Raw genomic sequence first — 21,147 nt, forward strand, 5'->3', positions numbered from 1 at the left:
CCTCTGCCCAATGACCACATAACGATGAAAAGGTTAAATAACTAGGGCAGATCATTGTATCTTCCTTTTCATGATGAGTACAATTCCAGCACGTTTCCAATAAATAAGTTGGTTTCAGTCAACTGTGCTTTTACTACTACCTTCTGTGTTCGTCTTGTCATGTACATGTGCCTTGTCGGTGACTCTTCTGTCCTCTGCAGGAAATCCTGGCCAGCGTCATGATCAAGAATCTTGACACAGGAGAGGAGATACCTTTGAGTTTGGCTGAGGAGAAGCTGCCCACCGGCATCAACCCCCTGACGCTGCACATCATGAGACGGACTAAGGAATATATCAGGTAGGAAGTGAGGGCGGCACCTGCATCCCAGTGATGATCTGTCCCAATGCCTGCATTTCTTTATCAGTGTCTTCTTTAATGTATGGTAGGGATAGAAAACCTGTGGTTTTTATACTTTGTTTAGAAGCCTATTTTGACATTTAGTGGTGTATATATAGTAGTAGTAGTAGTAGTAGTAGTAGTAGTAGTAGTAGAGAGCCAGTGTGGTGTAGTGGTTAAGGTGCTGGACTACGACCTGGGAGACCAGGGTTCAAATCCACAGACAGCCGTGCAGCTCAGTGGGTGACCTTGGGCCAGTCACTGCCTCTCAGCCTCAGAGGAAGGCAATGGGAAACCCCCTCTGAATACCACTTACCATGGAAACCCTATTCATAGGGTCTCCGTAAGTCAGGTTCGACTTGAAGGCAGTCCAGTAGTAGCAGGAGCAGCATTGTGTGGTTCAGCATGTAGCAGAAAGCTGTGGTCTCTTCATTTTGGGGTTTGATTCCATTAAGAAGTTTGGATACTTGGGACATAACGTTGAAGGACATTCTGCTTTTCCACAGTAATGACGGGGCACAGTCAGATGATGAAGACAAAATGCAGTCGCAGCAAAGTGACACCGATGGAGGACGTTTAAAGCAGAAGACGTAAGGCCATAACCAACTTTCCCCCCCTTTCTAATAAGTTACAGGTTTAACGCCAGGCCTTCTATCCGCTAGTGGCTTTACGCTCGTGCAGGGGTGCCCTCCCCATGTTTTTGAACTCCCATCAGCCCCACCCACCATAGCCAATGGTCAAGGATTATGGGAGCTGTAGTCCAACAGCAGCTGGAGGCCCAGCATCCTGCTTCCAATGGTGGCCAGCCAAATCTCTCTTCTCAGAAGCTGTTTTTCAGAGCATCAACACAGATGCCCTTGCCTCTTCTCTGCTCCCGACATCTGGTTCTCAGATGTATCCCACAGAGGGGTTCTCTTTAGTCAATTGTGGCCCATGCTTGAACACTTGATGACTGATGTGTATAATTAATAATAATAATAATAAACTTTAATTTATAGGCCGCCTATCTAGCCAATGGCCACTCTAGGCGGCTTACAGTAAAATATGATAAAATACAATAAGTAAGATATAGTCAATACATTACATACAAGTTCAGTATAATAAATTATCAGCATTTCAATACAAGGCTAATTTACCCTAGAAGTCTCAGAGGTTGTAAAGGCCTGGTTAAAGAGCCAAGTCTTCAGGCCCCGGCAAAATATTTCTAGGGAAGGGGCATGTCGAAGATCTATTGGGAGGGAGTTCCAGATCGAGGGGGCCGCCACAGAGAAAGCTCTCTTCCGAGTCTTCACCAACCTAGCCACTTTAGTTGGCGGGACTGAGAGCAGGTCCTGTGTGGCAGATCTCGTAGGGCGGCACAATTTATGATGGTGGAGGCGCTCCGTCAGATATACTGGGCCCAAACCTCTGCTGTGGCATGGACAGCTCCTTAGTTGTGTTAGATGCTGGCAGTGTCGGGAGTGGCTTTGCTTTTGCAGCAATCACTAGTTGGGTGTGGAGGTTGTAAATGTTTTAAAATATTATTAGCTGGAAGTTTTCTACTCTTATCTGTTAATACTTTAATCTCTGCCATATCATGGTAGGTTGGTTTGTAACTTTGTTTTTCTTATTGTCCTGTTTCATTATCCTATTTTATTTTAAGCTGCTTTTATTTGATTTTAGAGGACAAAGCTGAAACTAAACTCTAAAGCGGGAAGGGGGTTGGCCTTTCAAAACGTGGCCGTGTTGCACAGCAGACTTGCAAGTCGTGTGTGCCACCCCCTCAAAGGGTGCAGCGGTCTGGTGTGTTTGCTCACAACGACGTCCTTTCCTTTTTCCTTTTCCAAGGACTCAGCTGAAAAAGTTCTTGGGCAAATCGGTCAAGAGGGCGAGGCACCTAGCGGAAGAATATGGAGAGCGTGCCGTCAATAAAGTGAAGAGCGTTCGAGATGAAGGTTGGGGAAAGGGGGATTTTCTATGTGTGGTGATGGTGGTGGCTGGGGGGAGAGCATCACATTTGGCAGTAACACCCAGGAAGAGAGGGAGGCATGTTTTGTTATTACTCTTACTGTGCTTGAAGCTGGCGATCCGTATCTCTTCTCTGTTGCCATTTGACCAAGTGGCTGAAGGCCAGTTGTGCTGTCTCTCAGGCTCTGCCCTCCCAGCTCTAATCTAAAGCTGATAATATTGACCAGCTTTACAGGATCATTGTAAAAATTACAAGGAGCCAGGAGCAAGTAATGGGCAAGTGAGCCCATCCGAGGAGCCAGCGCTGCGCTAGAGGAGCCAGTCATCTGACTCTGTAAAGGCAGCTGCCTAGGCTTCTATGATCGTGGGCAGCGGGGGCCGGAAAAAGGCCTCTCTGCCTGAAGCCCTGCAGAACTGCTGCCCATCAGTATAGACACTACTGGACAAGAAGGACCAGTGGTCTGACTTGGTATAAGCCAGCTTTATATGTCCATATGTGAGTTCATCCATCCATATGATGGGCTGTAGTTGAATGGAAGAATGCATACTATGCATGGATAGGGCTGCACGTTCTGTCCCTGGCATCTCCAGGTGGGGCTGGGGAGACCCCTCCCTGAAACCCTGACAAGCTGCTTCCAGTCATTGTGTAGATAATACTGAACTAGATGGACCAGTCCTCGGACGTAATATAAGGCGGTTATTTCCGTAACAATCCAAAAGCACAATATATGTGCCCGCCCCCGCTGTTGCGGCAGCATGTTTTTAGAGGAGGTGAGTCAGCTTCTCTGGTTTTGAACCACCTGGAGTCCTGCAGAAGATGTCAGGCGGGGTAGAAATGTTATCAGGCTCTGATTCCAGATGGGGGGGTTTTCTCCACAGTCTTCCACACCGACCAAGATGACCCCTCCTCGAGCGATGACGAAGGCATGCCGTACACCAGGCCAGTGAAATTCAAGGCGGCCCATGGCTTCAAGGGACCGTATGACTTTGAGCAAATTAAAGTCGTTCAGGATCTCAGTGGGGAGCACATGGTAGGTGTCTGACTCTGTTTTCACTCCCCTCCCCGCTAACAGTTATCAGCCTGCTGTTGAAATCCAAAGGATCCCTTCAAAGGCCCAGCTGGTAATAAAGTTAATGACTGATTTCAAATTGATTCCAGTTTAACATAAGAAACTAAGATTTTATTGGTATCTCATTCCCAAACACATTCTAATAAAAATTATGGGGGGGATGGGGCATAGGACCTCACAATGTTAACTTACATTCCTCATTAGGCTTTCAGGAATCTTTGACAGAGAAAACAGCATCAAAAGAAAAACAGAACCTTAAAAGGAAGGAGTGAAATTCTGGGCTCGTAACAGAAGGGCATAAACAAAATGAAAGTCGAAATATGCCTTAATGAAATATGGGCTCATATCAAATGACCTGTTAGGGTTCCCTCCTCCCTCCGCTAAAAAAGAGTGTTTTAAATAAGAAATCAGTATTGCAAATTTGCAGTAGGAGAACATTAACACCAAGCCTACCTGTTAAGCCAACTTATCCAAGCCAACTTGGAATAGAACTGAGCTCTTTGGAGTGGGCCTTTTTGTACACCCAGAAGCAGATAACAGGAAAAAATATGCTCCTATGCTCTTGAAGTGGTATAACTACAAAAAATGCTAAGTAAATTTCCCCTGCTCTGCTTTGAGAAGGCCCATTCAGTTCCTTCCAAATGTCCTCTTGACTTAACCCTGCCTGAGGGAACAGGGTTTGTATTCTAATCTCTTCCCAGGGTTAGTGGTCAAAGTGTCCTGGGCCCAAATCCTCACTTAACCATGGAGCTTGGTGGGTAACCATGGCCAGTCCTCACAAATGCTTGCTTAGCCTAACCTACCTCACAGGGCTGTTGTGGGGAAGAGAGAACCACGTACACTACAATTTAATTAAATGACGGACACTTTAAGGCTCTGAATATATAATAATGGTGGAGGGAGGAGCCGGGCCCGGCTGTGAGGTACAGAGGCAGTGCAGGCTGGAGCCTGCTTCATTTTTGTTTTCCCTCAGCAGTCCAAGATGTCTGGAGAGCCTGTCTGTGGTCTGAGGCACAGCCTGACGGTAGCCGTTATGGCTTGGGTCATTCCTGGCCTGGCGCCCGTGGATGGGGCTGGGTTGTGATTGGCTCCCTTTCTGTCAACAGGGTGCAGTTTGGACAATGAAGTTTTCCCACTGCGGCAGGCTGCTTGCTTCGGCAGGTCAGGACAACATGGTGAGGATCTGGGTACTGAAGAATGCTTTCGACTACTTTAACAACATGCGGATGAAGTACAACACGGAAGGTACAGCTTTCTGCCACTCTGACCCTTCTGCGGCAGCTAGAAAGCCAAAGAAATGATGGCTTGTTTGAAAAAGAAGTTGTTCTTTTTCCTCAATGTGTTGCAGGCCGAGTGTCACCCTCCCCATCTCAAGAGAGTCTGAATTCTTCCAAGTCAGATAATGATATGGGGGTAAGTTGGACTCTTTTGTCCTTGGGGTCTGGGGCAATGAGGTTCCCGTCCGCACCCCATAGCTTTCCATGACTGTGGATCATTCCCCTCCCACCCTATCACCCTGTGACTTGCTCTCTTGGGGTTAGATTTCATGAGCACAGTGTATGTATAGTCTTTGTCAAGATCTCCTAGTTCAAATCTTATTTGAGTACAAATATTCAGAGGTAAAAACAAGTCAACGTGGGAGGGAGGAAAGAGTCCGAGAATAATCCCGAGCCGACAATAGTAGGTCATTAAGGACGTTGCATCTTTCTCCTGACATTTGGGTAATTAATGCTGCTCCCTTAGTGTGATGTTGGATTTGACTGCTGGAAGTAATTAAGTGCTGCGATTGCTGTCTTGAGTTTCCTAGGCTAACAATTACTTGCTACAACCTTATTTAAAGATGATGGCACATTGTCTCATTGAAAAGTCAGAGCGGGTTGATGAAGAAAAGTGGAGATGCAAAAGGTTGCACAAAGAGTGCATAGAGAGAGCACAATTCTGCACACAAAGTCATTTTTTCCCCTCTGAATAATTTCATGTCTGCATCTGGGGCCACCTAACTCCAGGGTTGTTGACGTTTCCCCAAGCTTTTTGTGTCTTGGTGGACTCTGACAACTAACTCAAAATCATAACTCCACCTGCTTTTTATTTATAGCAAGTTCCTAGCCCTTATTGTTTGCAGAGAGGGTGGGGGAGCTTTTAAAACCATACTGGCAATCGCTACCCCAATCCAGGAACAAGAGCTCTAGGGCACTCAGGTGCTCAGAACAGCTTTCCTTTTGATGTGAATGTGACATCTGCTATTGACAGGACACCTCTCTGGACCCAAGGAAGTAACTGGATTCTAAACGCCCTTGGCCCTCTCTGTTCCTCCTGTATCTCACCATTCCTGTGTATCTGCTTTTTAGGTGTGCAGCAGCACTGATGAGGACCCTGATGATAAAAATACGCCATTTCGCCAGCGGCCGTTCTGCAAATATAAAGGACACACAGCAGATCTCCTTGACTTGTCTTGGTCTAAAGTAAGACATCCTGGGCTTTTTAAAAACAGCAGCAGCATTATACAACCTGTTTTCAAGTTCTTTATAGGCCATATCGAAACATCTGCATTTCTTGTGTTGCAATTACTAAAAACTGGCAAGCCGCTGATTGTGGAAACATGCGGAGCTGCTGTATCGCAATGCAATGCTCTGGGACACCAGTGCATTTAATAGGAACCTGCCTTGTACGAAGTCAGCCCACTAGTTCAGTGTTTTCCACACTGAATGACAGCAGCTTTTCCAAGGTTGCAAGAAGACATTCCCAGTGCTGCCTGGAAATGCTGGGAGTTGAACTTGGCACCTTCTGAATTCAAACTGAGTGCTCCACCACCTAGCTTATGGCCCATCCCTTAAAGATAAAGTAAGGTTCTAGACCTCATGGTTCTGAATAAAGGGATGTTTAAGTAACATAGGAACCTGCCTTGTCCTGAGTCAGACTATCACTCTATCCAGCTCAGTAGTGTCTGTTAACTGCCTTCCCCAGCCCTGCCTGGAGATGCTGGGGATTGAACCGGGGGCCTTCTGCAGTGCAAAGCAGGTGCCCTGCCACTGATATTATGGCCCTTCCCGCTGTTAGTCCAGTTGGGCAGTCCGTGATAGGAAGTGAGACAATGCCCACAGTAGGAAAAGCTTGTTTATGCAATCATTTTAATTTAAGAATTTATAGCCCATCTCTTTAGGGGACTTTTCAGGCCAGCTACGAGGTATAAAGGCAGTTCATGCAATGGAACAAAACAAAACAAAAAATTCAATAACAGCAGGATAATCAAAGCAGAGAAGATTCACTCATAGGCAAAAAAACCCTTGCAGTTTAAGAGCATACCTATAGCCAACAGATATTTCTATGAAACTTTAAAAAGCAGGGAAACTGGGCAGCTATAGTGAATGCACCAGGGGAGCAGGAGACCTGACCTCCTCTCTGAGATATTGTACTGCCCTACAAATTTGTCAAAATACAAACACAATTTGGGTTGGTCTTTCCACTTCCTGTGTAGCTTGGAAGAATTTGGTAATATGTGCCTCTGAGCATATAGTGAGTGGTGGGTGGAGTAGTAAGTGGAGGGGAGGAGATTGGATGGGTGGGCACTGGGCAGAGGATAAAGCCCCTTTCCAAAAGGAAAACATTTTGAACAGTATTGTTTTTCAGGGTTTCCCTACCTTTTTATTCTACAGCAGGCACATGTAGCCTCTCATCCAAATTTAAACCAGAGTTGTCCCTAGCCACATCCACACCAGACCTTTATTTCACTTTAGACAGTCATGGCTTCTCTCAAAGAATCCTGGGAAGTGTAGTTAGTGAAGGGTGCTGAGAGTTGCTAGATGCCCTGTTCCCCTTACAGAGCTTCAATCAGAACTGCTGCCTGTTAAACCACTCTGGCCACTTGAGCTCTGTCAGGGGAATAGGAGTCTCCTAACAGCTCTTGGCCCCTTCACAAACTGCATGGGCAAGTAAATTAGGAACAAGGTGCTCTTTTAAGGCAGGGCAGAAATGCCAACTCACCACTTTTCTGTTGTGAGAATCCTCTGAATTCGCCCCCATCTAGTCAGGCAATTTTCTGTAGTGACAAAAAACGAGGACAGGGTTAGTTTATCTGCCCAGGCAGGGGGTGCCTTGCTGTCATTCTCTCCGTGGGCCAGTGGCCCCTGCAGCTCATGGGGAACAGTCTCTCCACCATCTCCTGGAGGAACCTCTCTGGCCCCATGACCAGAATTTGAATGCCGTTGCTGCCATTATTACTTTATGTGAAAGAGCATTATTAGCACGCATGGATTATTCTCCCACCCCACCCCAAATTCCTTTTGCTGAACGACAGGCTTTGAGAGAGGTCTCTTCCACTCTGAGCAGATGAGGCTTGACCGTAGATTGCATCTGAGGTCTGCACACTCTCTATTTTATACATCTCGGAAATAATTCATGGGGTTTTTTATTCCTTCCAGAATTACTTTCTACTCTCTTCTTCCATGGATAAGACCGTCAGGCTGTGGCACATCTCTAGGCGGGAGTGCCTCTGCTGCTTCCAGCACATCGACTTTGTCACTGCTATCGCCTTCCATCCAAGGGTAAGTGGGCTGACCTGGTTTTTAACCTAGTTTTGAATTTTAAATAGAACATTGTGTTCATGCGAGCATGAAGGAACTATCAAGATACACATTGTACCTATCTGAGGATAGTATACATGGCACAGATTATATGTATCACTTGCATGTGAGAGCATGTCAGATGTACAATCAGCCCATGGATTTCCACTCTTGCAGACCCCCAAGTTTACACAAATATCAGGAAAGATTAAATTCTAAGTGTGTGAAATTCTACACCAGAAAGTAGGTCCTGCACTCTTGTGTCCTTGATTGTTCCATTTTCAGTGGGGGAGTCAACAGCAGAGAGTAGGCTCCCAAGGGGCTGCTGTTAATAGCCTGTTTCTTGTGGCATCGCCTAACCTCTTTTAGGACGACAGATACTTCTTAAGTGGCTCGCTGGACGGAAAGTTGAGACTTTGGAACATTCCTGACAAAAAAGTGGCGCTGTGGAACGAAGTGGACGGGCAGACCAAGCTCATCACAGCAGCCAACTTTTGCCAGAATGGCAAATATGCTGTGATTGGCACCTATGATGGCCGGTGCATCTTCTATGACACTGAGGTGAGCCCTGACTGCTGCTGGTTGATGCCAGCCAGTAGGATTCTATCCAAGGTTCCATAACCACGTTCAGAAGGGAGTCTAGTTTTACCCCCAAAACTAATACTGTTTCAGGGACCTGCTGCTGACACAATCTGTTTTCCCTAGAGCAGACCTCTATGGATCTATAGATATTCCAATAAGTTTCTTTTGTGCTTTATTTCTTTTTAGCACTTGAAGTATCATACGCAGATACATGTGCGGTCAACTAGAGGCCGGAATCGAGTTGGAAGGAAAATCACTGGAATTGAGCCCTTGCCGGGGGAGACTAAGGTAGCCTCTCCCAAGGTCACTTGCGCCTTCTGGGCATTGTGTGCAACTCCACAGGTCAATGTAATGCCTGTCGCATCCCAGCATGCAGAGCCGACAAGTGGAAGCCGCATAGCTTCATGTACCTGGAGTGATGGTCCAGAGGCTGCGGCTGGTGCGCAACACAACCTCCAGGGTTGTGAGCAGGGCTTCTGTTTGGGACCATATAACACTGTTTGCAGGAACAGCCCTGACTGCCAGTATGCTGCCAGGCCCAATTCTCCAAGTTTGGTGTTGTTTGCTGTGGTGTAGTGGTTAAGGTGCTGGACCTGGGAGACCAGGGTTCGAATCCCCACATAGCCATGAAGCTCGCTGGGTGACCTTGGGCCAGTCACTGCCTCTCAGCCTCATGAAAACCCTAGTCATAGGGATGCCATAAGTCGGAATTGACTTGAAGGCAGTACATTTACATTTTTAATGCTACATATGCACATATAGCACAGTGGGGAGGAGAGCCTGGCTGGGAGTCCAGAGTCGGTGAGTTCAAATCCCCACTCGTGTCTCCTGGGAATCAAGGGCCAGCTAAAGATCACCCCCACAGAGAGTGGCTCAGGGGTTATGTGCCCTGCCACCTGCACAGCCGTGGGCAAGCGGCATAGTCCCAAGGAGCCCAGTTGCCCCCCAGCTGGCAGTTGCGGACAAGGAAGGGGCTGGCTTGTGCAGCTGGGGCAAGCTGAGCAGGCCCTAGCCAGCTGGGGAGGACTAGCCTCAAAGGGAGGCAATGGTAAACCCCCTCTGAATACCGCTTACCATGAAAACCCTACTCATAGGGTAGCCATAAGTCGGAATCGACTTGAAGGCAGTCCATTTCCATTTTAACTTATAAAGCCCCGAATGAAAAGGGTCCTGAGTACTTGAAGGAGTGGCTTTCCCTTGTATCTGCCAGCCCCCATGCCCTAAGATCTGCCAGGGAGCTCCCCCCCCCTTGTCATCTTGCTGCAGAGCAATGTGTGTGTGGCATTGTGTGGAAGGGCCTGCTCAGTTGTTGTGCTTCAGCTGTGGAGAGGTACAGTTGGCTCCCTCCTTACTGAATTTTAGGCGGCGTGTGAAGATGCGCATTTTTTAATTAGACCTGTGGGACACAGTGATGCTGTCTGGTTTTGTGTGAGTTTCGTTTATAAAATGTGGTTTTTATGTTTGCATTGGTAGTGTTTTGTCACATTTTGTTCTGATTGATTGCGAGCCGCACCTGAATAGCAATATAAAGACCTTTTAAATACATAACATAAAAAATAAATCCCTCCCCCTTTTAGAGTGGCTTCTTTCTCCGTAAGCACCAGGGTAGTTGTTAGGACAGGCTTAATCCAAGCAGAAGCTTAGGATCAAAGATGAAATATGATTTCTTTAGATTTATACCTAACCCCAAACAGCCTACAGTTAATCCACTCAAAGGGATGTAACATAATTACACTTTGGCATTATTGCAGGGTGGGGGGGAGAGAGAACCTCTTTTGGTCTCTGGTTGCAGAGCATCAAGGCTCTTTCCTCCAGATGTTGTTGGACTACAACTCCCATCAGCCCCAGCCAGCAGGACCAGTGGTCAGGGATGATGGGAGTTGTAGTCCAACAACATCTGGAGGGCACCAAGTTTCCTATCTTGGCTCTGAAAAAGGGGTGGCTAACCTTTTGGGCTGAGGGGCTGAGGGCCACACTGACCCCCTCTAGAGCAGAGGTAGCAGATATGATGCCCTCTGGATGTTGCTGGACTGCAGCTGCCATAATTCCTGGCCATTGGCCATGCTAGCTGGGGTGCTGATAAGAGTTACAGTCTCCAACAACTGGAGGGTATTAGGTTGGCTTTCTCTGGTCTAGAGGGAAGCAGGCAGAGCCAATTTATTTATATACCACATTTTCTACAAATACACCTGTACTTAAAGCAGTTCACTTACAAAAATACCTCCAGCCTAAATACAGAAATACAATAACAATACCTAATAAAAAGTATATCACACACACACATATTAGCAGACATTGGTATTTCAGTGAGCATAAAGCTTAACCACATGTCAAGGGAAAATATCCAAAAACTTCACATCCAAAGGTAGCCCCAAAACTTGATGACATAAGTCCTTAGCAAACCTCCCTCCCCTTGCGTCTTCCGTGCCTCAACCCAACAGCCCAGAAGCAGCTGCAGGTGAACTTGGAGGCTGGCCAATGGTCGAGAGGTCACTCCATGCAAGCAGCCCTTCTGCTGGTCTGATGGCAAGATTCAAAACCGCCCCAGCTTTGTGCTGGACGCTGTGCGATGACTGAGTTAAAAAGAAGAAACCCTGTCAGCAGACTTGCAGTCAAGCGAACTCAGTCAAAAAGTGCAGAGTGCTCTTCTTCCCTCACCACCAGCAGATTCCACGCATTAAGCACTGGGGATAGGGGAATGCTTTTGTGGGAACAGAGTGTGACATCAGGGTAGCTCTGAACTCTGGCCACTGTCATTTCAGAAGCTAAGCACAGGTGTGGAGTGTGAGATAGTAAGCAGATCTTTCCGCAACTTAATTTGCTTTTCAACTCATTCCGTTGATGGAAAATTTTGACTTTTCCTGCCAGATCCTGGTGACATCAAACGACTCTCGAATCCGGCTGTACGACCTGAGAGATTTGTCTCTGTCTATGAAGTACAAGGGCTATGTCAACAGCAGCAGCCAGATCAAAGCCAGCTTCAGGTACAGCAGTGGCCCATAGTTGGGGCTGCCTAGACCCCCTCCCAGTTTATTTTTGGAAGAAGCACTTAATGCATGCCTTGAATTCATCATACAGATTTAAGTTGTGTGTCTGCGCACATGCATGCATGTGTGTGTAGACAGACAGATGCAACACAATTATACACCACATTTTCTGCTTCTTAAATTAAGGGTTTCAGAAATAATATAGTTTCTTGTGAGTTTTGTGTGGTCTCTTCTGTGGTGTAGTCGGTTCCTCGCATCAGCCCTGTGGAGATGTAGATTAAATATATATACCAATCACCATCTCTCACCCTAACCTAACGCATCTCACAGGGTTGTTCAGGTTATAATGGGGTGTGGGGGAGAGCATCATGTCCACCGCCCTGACATCTTGACAGAATAATGTAATAAAGAGAATAACATTGATTTATTTCACTTGCAGGGGGTGGCTGGCACACACATATCCCCCTTAGACTTTGTCTCTTTTAAGCCATGCACCTCCTGTCTCTGGGAGAAAGCAAGGGGAACAATGACATAAGAATGGAAAGTAATTTCTTTTTCTTCTTCTTTCTGTCTTCAGCCATGACTTCACGTACATTGTTAGTGGTTCGGAAGATAAATACGTTTACATCTGGAGCACCTACCATGACTTAAGCAAGTTTACTTCCGTAAGGAGGGACCGCAACGACTTCTGGGAGGGTGTAAAAGGTGAAGCCCCCCCTCAAAAAAACCCTGATATTTGAGCTGAAGCTGCTGCCTTGGCCTTTCAGAGATGCAACAAAAGAACCTCCTTTAATTTAAGCCATGGGTGTGGAGGGGACTTGTGCACCCCAGGGGAAAAACTGGCCCCGCTTGAGTGACCGAGTGCTTGCGCCCCAGGAAGTGCCAGCCTCTTGTTGATGGGTTCTGCCCTCCGAGAATGCTTTGGGCCTTGATGGGCAGAGCCCACTCGTCACAAGTCATCTCTTTTGTGAAATGGAATGGCTGATGATTAAGCGCCACCACTTACTCTTATCCTGTCAAGCGCTTTGCTTGAAGCCTCTCATGTTTTTCCAAAGAGTGGGTTGAAGTATTGGCGCTGTTGCTTAATACCCAATTTTGTTTACAGCCCATTCTAGGTATTCAGGAAGGGTACATGTGTGGTGCAGTCTTCCACAGGGCTTATACCATCTTAGAATGCACATGGGGGGCTGGAGTGGTTCCAGCCACCCTGAAAGAGGTGGTGATTCGACCTTTCCTGAAGAAGGCCACCTTTGACCCATTGGTTTGCAACAACTACTGCCCGGTTGCAAATACACCCCTTCTTAGGGAAGGTGATTGAGAGGATTGTGGCGCAGCAATTGCAAGTAGTCTTGGATGAAACAGATTATCTTGACCCGTTCCAGTCTGGGTTCAGGCCTGGTTATGGGACTGAATCAGCCTTGGTCACCCTGATGGATGACCTTTAACGGGAGAAGGACAGGGGGAATGTGACCCTGTTACTCTTACTTGATCTCTCGACGGATTTTGATACCATTTCCCATGGTATCTTTCTGGGCCAGCTTGGTGAGATGGGTTTTGGAGGCACTGTTTTACAGAGGTTCTGATCCTATATCAAGGGTCGTTTTCAGAGAATAGCATTGGGTGATTGTAACCTGGCCCCCCTGACACTGTGGGGTTGTGCTGTGGGGTGCCACAGGGTACCGTTTTGTCCCCCATGCTGTTTTAACATCTATATGAAGCCCTTGGGAGCAGTCATCAGGAGATTTGGGGAAAGGTGTCAGCTGTACACTGATGATGCCCAGCTCTATTTCTCTAACATCTGAATCAGGAGAGGCCATGCAAGCCCTGGACCGCTGCCTGGACTCAGTGGTGGGCTGGATGAGGGTCAATAAGCTGAGTCTGAATCCTAACAAGACGGAGACACTGGGTTGGTGGTCCCCAAGTTCAGATAATTGGTCAGTTGCCTGCTTTGGATGGGGTCGTGCTCCCTCTGAAAGAGCAGGTCCATAGTCTGGGGGTGCTCCTGGATCCATCTTCCTTGCTAGAGTCCCAGGTGACCTCAGTAGCTAGGAGTGCCTTTTACCAGCTTCGGTTGGTAAGACAGCTGTAGCTGTTTCTGGACCAGGATAGCCTGACCACTGTTGTCCATGCACTGGTAACCTCCAGGCTGGATTACTGTAATGTGCTGTATGTGGGGCTGCCCTTGAGGTTGGTCCAGAGCTGCACCTGGTGCAAAATGCAGAGGTGAGACTGCTCACTGGGGCAGGGTATCGCTTACATGTTACCCCGCTGCTGAAAGAATTGCACTGGCTGCCCATTTGCTACTGGGCCAAGTTCAAGGTTCTAGTTTTGGTGTACAAAGCCCTATACAGCTTGGGACCAGGATACCTGAAAGACCATCTTATCCCTTATATTCCCAGTCGATCACTGCGCTCTGCAGGTGAGGGCCTCCTGCAGATACCATCTTATCAGGAGGTCCATTCCACACAACATTGGAAATGGATAAACTTTAGTGTAGTGGCGCCTACCCTTTGGAATTCCCTCCCCTTAAATATTAGACTAGCACTATCTGTTATCTTTCTGGCCTACTGAAGACCTTCTTTCAACAAGCCTTTTAAGTAGAGACTGTATCCCAGTCTGCATCTGGGTTGGAATCGCTTTTTAATATATTTTTAAGCCTTTTTAAAGATGTTTTGTTTTGAAATCTGTTTTTATGATGTTTTAAAGTGCTTTTGTTTGCTGCCCTGGGGTCCTACTGGGAGAAAGGGTGGGATAGAAATCAAATAAATAAATAAATAATGGGGGGGGGATGCTTGTGTGAAAGCATCCATACAAGAAGACATAGGTGGAAAGGTAGAGATGAGGAACTTCTGAGGCACGAACTATATTCTCTCCTGGAACCTTTGTATGGGCTCTTATGTGGCCTCTGGATTGAACAGATGGTTAGTTGTCCTGGGTGAACTGAGTGGCACCTGGAAACCTTTAAATTAACAAATTTCATGACAGTCAAAAGGGCTGCAAGAGTTTCACGATCAGGTGCTTAAGTGTATTTATGTAGTGTGTTCTCCCTGTTCAGACCAGTTCATGGTGGACTTTCTTGAAGGTTTAAAATACTTCCTTTCTTTAAAATCACAGTTGCATCTGCTGGTTATCTAAAATAGCCCCCCCCCATCTCCAAGGAACGGTTTGTTTTTCCTGCTTCACATGAGTGGAACCTGATTGGTTTTCCTCTCTTCATAGCACATAATGCAGTTGTCACATCAGCCATTTTTGCCCCAAATCCCAGCTTGATGGTATCATTGGAAACGCCTGAAAAGCAACAGCCCGAAAGCAAAGACGAAGATTCTGAATCGGCGGATCCCATTCCTTCTGGTAGGTGCCCTTATCGCTTTGATAACAGTGTGTGGCAGGACCAGAGACCCCCTTAACTTTGACCTGGGAACCCTCTCAAAGCATCACTTCCATTAGAAAGGGAAGCTGAACCAAAGCAGGTTTGGATTCACCTGGAAGCTCCTTTGGAGAGGTCAGTGTTGAGGGAATGCTAGGACTGAAGAAGAGGAGAGCGGAGAAGGCAAAGCGATGGGAGATGAAAGATTCTAAACTGGATGTTGTGCATCTCTCTTGCTGCTGCTGCCGTTGCCGCTGGGGATTTCCAGCAGCTCCATCTGTGTCCTGTTTGCTGTTCTGCGTATGGCTCTCCTCTGCAGTCCAAGTGGGCATCTAGTTCCTTTGCACCTGTTTCTCCATGGGGAGATCTGGAAGGTGCACGTTTGCAGAGGCAAAGCTTAGCATGGGAATTGGCCCAGATGCAGAATTGCTCCAAATCCTGACTCCTCTTCTTGTGTCACTAGATCCCCAACAGGCCTAGACAGTCTCTACTTTTGCAACCCCTTCTCTCTCCCTCCCCACCTTCCCATTCCATCACCTTGAGCTATTTTCTTCTCTCTTTCTCCCCCCCCCCCAATTAACTGTAAAATGATAAAAAATGACCTACCAGAGTTTGCTGGGAAGGTAAATGCTTGAGAAGGCCTTCGTGTAAAGGCCTTGAGAGAAGCCGGTGTATAAATGGTGCTTCTGTGCTACTTACCCTGGAGTAATTGACACAAGTGCTGCTGCTGTAGATTCTTGCTTGTTTCTAGGAAATTGCTTCTAGCTGCTACTTTGTGGCCAGCTTACAGCCACAAAGACAGGAACATAGTGCCTGGAGAAAGCCTTCCTATAGAGCCCAAATTTACTTCCTGATATGAAGGCTGGGGGCAGAATTTTCAGAAAAACTGTCTTCTCCAGCATGAATCTCTGCCTGTCAGTTAACTTCCCTGTTGGAGGCTGCCATGAGAGAAGCCTTTTCTGTGGTGACACCCAACTTTTGGACCTCTCATTCTTAAGTATGATGACCTGGAGCCTTTATTTAACAAAATTTATGTGCCACTTGATTGTAAAAAACAAAACCTCTCAGTGGTTTACAAAAAACATTAGATTTATCAATAAAACATTTTCAAAACGATTAAAAACGGTTTTAAACAATTAAAACAGGAACAGTCTAAAAATATTGTGTGCCTAAAAGGTAACATGAAGTGTGTTGGGTTCTCAGTTTTAATAGGATTCAGCCTTTCAGGCTGCTGTCTGCTTCCCCTACTTAATTGGATTATTATGGATGTAGGTCATTTTCCTGTGTATGTTTGCTCCATTTTTTCATAGCTTCTGTAGCTTTATTGTGTTTTTTATTTTGCTAGCTGCCTTGAGGCATATGCAGAAAGCAAGGGTAGATGCTTCTTAAGTAAATGACTAGCGGTGGCTTCCTAGTCACGGATGGCTTTGGCCCATGTTGCACAGTGTTGTCAATGCTCTAAGTGCAGCAGCTGTTCAGTCTTGGGCAAAGAAGCCTTTCCATTAACCAGCTGCCTGATCCTTGGACAATGGGTGCTTGAGCCTTGGAGACCCTTCTGCCTGCAATGCAGGCGTTGCATTGCTACATTTATCTTTCCTCCCCTCCCCTAACCTGTTTGCTGTATGCTGTCTCTTGCGTGGCGTGATTTCCTAAAACAACTTCTTCTGCTATTTCAAGGAGCTTTGAAGACGGATCACACAGAAGTACTTCTGTCAGCTGACTTTACTGGAGCCATCAAGGTCTTCATTAACAAAAAGAAAAATGTATCTTAAAATCATTGGTAACTCAACAGCATCATGATAATGGTACCTGGGTGTGAATCATGTGATCGGCGAAGCAAAGTATAATATAGTGTCGGAGGTTGTCTTATTTTTGAACTCTTTCATTTAAAGCTGTTCCATTAGACCTCTTGGGGAAGCAGCACCTGAACAATTAACTCCACTGGCTTTTAGAATAGAAAGGGAGGCACATGGGTAGTGTGGCCAAATGGCGACTCAGTCTTGCGTTTTCTGAATAATTCTTTTTTGCTAAATACCTTTTGCCATGCACAGGATTTTGCATGAAAAGGGCAATGAGATGTATGTACCTTTTGGGGTTACATGCACCAAATTGAGCTTAAGTGAAAATTTAATTTATTGGTTGACAGGGGAGGTATTTTAATCTTTTGCAAAGATGCTGTGCTGGTCTAAGACAACAACTACCGTCTCTTTCCAGCAAAGTTGATCTATTTCTGAGTATGTGTTAACGGAGCTCAAATTGTGGCTGGATCCCGTAACGTTCTGTGAGGTCCTCCTCTGTTCCTTGCCCTGCATAGGGTTTGCAGCAACCATGTATCAGTGTTTTATAATGTAGATTTCGTTGTCTTCTAATTGTTGTGCACTCTAGATTCCCTTCTTAATATATACTTCTTCCTTTTTTTGCACACTGGAGCACAATATTTCTATGAAAGAGTCTCTCATTCCTTATTCATGGGCACTGGGTTATGCTCACCTTAAAAAAAATAAAGCTGCATTAGGAACAATTCTTATATTTTACAACAATGTAAAATAAACTGTTTACATATTTTTTAAAGCATTGTAGTTTAAAATAATGTCTTTTTTTGTTTAGAGCTAACTGAATTTAAAAGTCTTTGTAAATATTCATAAAGTGTATACCAATGAAATAACATTTTGGGGTGTTGTACCCTGCAAAATGTTGTTGATGGTTCCTGTTTCAGAGGACAAAAGATGTATCATTAAAATTGGTCATGTTGAAAGATGTTGTTTTTGTCTCTTTACTGCATGGTCCTCTTTTAACGTGGCTCAGAAATGGGTCTTGTATAAAGTTTCCACTAGTCCAGGGGTCCATGGACAGCCAGTGGTCTGTGAGCTTTAATTAAGGTGGTCTGCAATGCAGCTGTTGGAATACAATTAAAAATCATACAGCGTCTAGCACAGCACATTACAGTTGCTATGACAGGCAGGAAAAGTGCCATTGGTTTGTGGGAAGGGTGGCTTGGAGACTAGTGCAGTGGTTACCAAACTTTTTTCCCTACAGAGCACCTGAAGATTGCTGGGGATCTTGGCAGACCACTTAATTTTTTTTGCCCAGGTTTTCTAAATAGTTCTTTTTATCAGCGGTGCAAATGACCTTCTAATTGCTTTAGAGCAGCCTTCCCCAAACGGATGCCCTCAACAGCTGATGGGAGTGGTAATCTAAAACATCTGAAGGGCACAAAGGTGGGGAATGGCTGCTTTTAGACCAGTCTGAAATTGTTGCGCCTTCTCAGTTGGTGCCTGGTTATGTTTTCTGTGGAACTCGAAAAAAGCTTGAACTGTACCAGCATCGGACAGATGATGGCTTGTACATATTTTGTCTTTCTCAGTTCTAAAAAGAGTTGTTGTCTCCACTAGATGGCTCTCTCTGTGTAGAATTCATTAAGAACCAGTGGGATCTCTGTAGTGTAGAGGGTTCAGGGTTTCAGCCATCAAACTGCCTTCTTTCAGGAAACTCCATTCCTTCCCTCTTCCCCACCTCCCCAACAGGCAGTCAACATTCTGTGACAACTGAGCATGCTTAAGAACTGGACTGTTCTTAAGGGTTCCCCCCTTTAGGGTAGTTTTTCCCTTAAATTTATTTTTTGTACTTCTACAAACCTTTGGGTTTCCCCAAGCTTTCTAATAACTTTGCTTGTCAGTGAATACTGCTGTTTTGACTACATAAGGGTTGCCGATTGGAGAATGCCATTAGCGTATATTTAGGATGAAAGACACTATTTCATGGATGATTCCCTTCTTTGGATAAAGAGGTGGTCTTTTTTTTTAAAAAAAAAAAAGTCAAAACACGTTTGGACTTGTTTAAATGCCATGGCACCCAATTGTGAAACCCTGGGACCTGGAATTCAGGGAAGGGTTCTTTAACAGACTTGTCAACACAAAGCTACAAGTCCCAGGAATTCCCTGAAGAAAGGCTTTTTTAACAGTTGGACCTGGTTAATATTTGTATCATAGGCATGCTGTAAAGGTGGACCCATGTCCCTTGGAAGCAGGTGGGGTGTCACTCTGTTTTTTAATTTTTAATTTTTTTTAATACTGCTTTCTTGTACTTGCTTAAATTTAACCCATTAGGCAAACTGTTCTTTGAGGTCATTTCCAAGCAGGATGTTGCGTGTGTGTGAGAAGAAATGAAGATAATCAAGCTGGGTAATGAATACAACTAGTAATGATGGTGCCTTTCTGGTCAATGCTCCTAATACTTGCTGGAGACCCTCCTTTTCATTTTTCTCAACTTGAAATGACATGGAAGGAAAGGCAGGGAGGGAAGAGACATTTTGCTGAGAAGGCCAAAGGAAACTGAGTGCTTAGCCTGGAAAATGGCATGTGGTGATATATTTTATTAAATATTTTGAAATTATTCCAGAAAGAATGGTGTGGGCAAGTCCAGGGAAGAGGAGGGGAAAAGCACCGGATTTGAATTCTAGGAAAAGGAGATAAAACCATTCGGAAATGGAAAGGGGAGTGCTGATATATGTACAGTGCTGACCGTGTGTGTGTGTTTGTATACATGAACACACCCTTTAAGGAGGCACTGGGGAGATGGGTTTGTTTATCGGCTACCAGCTGGGATGGCTTTAAAAAAAGGAAATGAGACCAATTCACGGAGGACACGGCTATCAAAGGCTACTTGCCACAATGGCTATGTTGTACCTCTGCTGTCAAGAGGCTGTATGTCTTCGGATACCAGCTGCTGGGAATCACAGGTGTGGGGAGTGCTGTTGTGCGCAGGTCCTGCTTGTGGGCTTCCTGTAGGCATGTGGCTAGCTGCTGTGAGAACAGGATGCTGGACTGGTTGGCCTTTTAGCCTGATTCAGCAGGGCTCTTTATGTACGTAGAATGCCATATTTCAATAATAGTTCTCAAGGTAGCCCAGTGGTGGAGCACACGGCTTGTATGCAAAAGGCAATCCCTAGTGTCCCCAGGTAGGGCTGGGGAAGTCTGCTTAAACCTTAGCAAGCTGCTGCCAGTCGGTTATGACAACTAACCATAGCTAGATGGACCGATGGTCTGACTTGGCGTAAGGCATCTTCCTATGTAAAGTGATTTTTAAAAATGTAGTTTTATGGAACACCCACAAAAAGCAGGTTTTGACACCCACATTAAAAATTGGGTAGTAGTAATTGAGAGATTCAGCTCTCAAAAGCTTCATTGCACTTGGTAATTTGAGTTCCAGAACGTAGAGAGGAAGTGAAACAACCAACCATCTTTCAGGGTGGCAGAGCATTCCATGTTGGGGCCACCACAGAGAGAGCCCTGTCCTCGATAGGTGGCAGCCAGATTTCCTTATTGGATGATGGGTGCTGTCACTTGCCTTTTTATTCTTTTGCTACTCTCCTAGCATGAAGACAAATGGGGAAGTGAACTGAAATTTAAACTGGCCTGAAGACTTAAGCAGTGTGCCACATTCCGGATAACTTCCTTATCATTTGTACTGAGTGTTTGAGGGGAAAAACTTGGGTCTCTGAAAGTCAGGATCAACTGTAGAGACAATTTTTGGGACAGTGTTATGTTACAGTTGGTGTCCGGGACCTTATATGGGGCAGTCTCTTACGCTCAAAGTGCAGAGGGGGCCCAGCCCCTAGCTATAGGGAGAGGTGTGTGTGCGTGTGGCATGATTTGCTTAACATTTGGAGGAAACTGAGGCCAGTGTGTTTTATTTAAGGCTCTCCGAAGAGCACTGGACGCTGCTTTATACTGAGTCAGGCCAATTGGTCCATCTAACTCAGTATTTCCTACACTGACTGGCAGCGGTTCTCCAGGATTTCAGGCGGAGGGTCTCTCTCTAACAAGGCAGATTCTCCACCTCTGGGCTTTTGCCCTTTCCCCTCCTGCTTCCCATGACTGAAGTAACAGCGCAAGAGTCCTAAGGGAAGGGAGGCATCTTCACACCTCTTTGGCCCCAGCTCCTGGTTCCGCGCGTCACAGAGGGAGCCGGGAGCCTCCTTCCAACCTCGGATCCAGCCCGCTGGTTTCTGTTGCAGCGGTGCGTCCCCCAGCAACAGCCTTCGGGGCTGGAGCCACCGGCTGACCTAAGGCCGCTCCTTGACGCGCCTCTATCAAGGCGATTCCGGCGGCCCCGCCAGCCCGGCTGGACCACAACTCCCGTCATCCCCCTGCCCACGGCCAGGCCGGCTGCTGGGCGCTGTAGGTCTGCAACAGCTGGAGAGCTCCGTCCCGTCCCTGCCTCGATGGTTTTAAAAGGGGGAGCGGAGGTACTTGGATGC

General features: G+C 46.2%; 2 protein-coding genes across 2 annotated transcripts in view; both read left to right on the plus strand.

Moving 5' to 3' along the window:
* Positions 1 to 17,643, plus strand: part of WDR44 (WD repeat domain 44) — a 40,182-nt gene extending 22,539 nt beyond the window's left edge. The window contains exons 7-20 of the mRNA XM_061598420.1: positions 201 to 337; positions 883 to 966; positions 2,204 to 2,310; positions 3,203 to 3,354; positions 4,500 to 4,638; positions 4,742 to 4,806; positions 5,742 to 5,855; positions 7,812 to 7,934; positions 8,322 to 8,513; positions 8,721 to 8,822; positions 11,403 to 11,518; positions 12,099 to 12,226; positions 14,741 to 14,872; positions 16,566 to 17,643. Coding sequence (XP_061454404.1) covers positions 201 to 337; positions 883 to 966; positions 2,204 to 2,310; positions 3,203 to 3,354; positions 4,500 to 4,638; positions 4,742 to 4,806; positions 5,742 to 5,855; positions 7,812 to 7,934; positions 8,322 to 8,513; positions 8,721 to 8,822; positions 11,403 to 11,518; positions 12,099 to 12,226; positions 14,741 to 14,872; positions 16,566 to 16,660 — 1,686 coding nt within the window. The 3' untranslated portion in view covers positions 16,661 to 17,643. The remainder of the gene's footprint in view (positions 1 to 200; positions 338 to 882; positions 967 to 2,203; positions 2,311 to 3,202; positions 3,355 to 4,499; positions 4,639 to 4,741; positions 4,807 to 5,741; positions 5,856 to 7,811; positions 7,935 to 8,321; positions 8,514 to 8,720; positions 8,823 to 11,402; positions 11,519 to 12,098; positions 12,227 to 14,740; positions 14,873 to 16,565) is intronic.
* Positions 17,644 to 21,006: 3,363 nt separating this feature from the next.
* Positions 21,007 to 21,147, plus strand: part of DOCK11 (dedicator of cytokinesis 11) — a 111,919-nt gene continuing 111,778 nt past the window's right edge. The window contains exon 1 of the mRNA XM_061599024.1: positions 21,007 to 21,135. Within this exon, the coding sequence (XP_061455008.1) occupies positions 21,112 to 21,135 (24 nt within the window). The 5' untranslated portion in view covers positions 21,007 to 21,111. The remainder of the gene's footprint in view (positions 21,136 to 21,147) is intronic.

The sequence above is a fragment of the Rhineura floridana genome, chromosome 16 (assembly GCF_030035675.1).
Source record: "Rhineura floridana isolate rRhiFlo1 chromosome 16, rRhiFlo1.hap2, whole genome shotgun sequence".
Classification (NCBI taxonomy): Eukaryota; Metazoa; Chordata; class Lepidosauria; order Squamata; family Rhineuridae; genus Rhineura; species Rhineura floridana.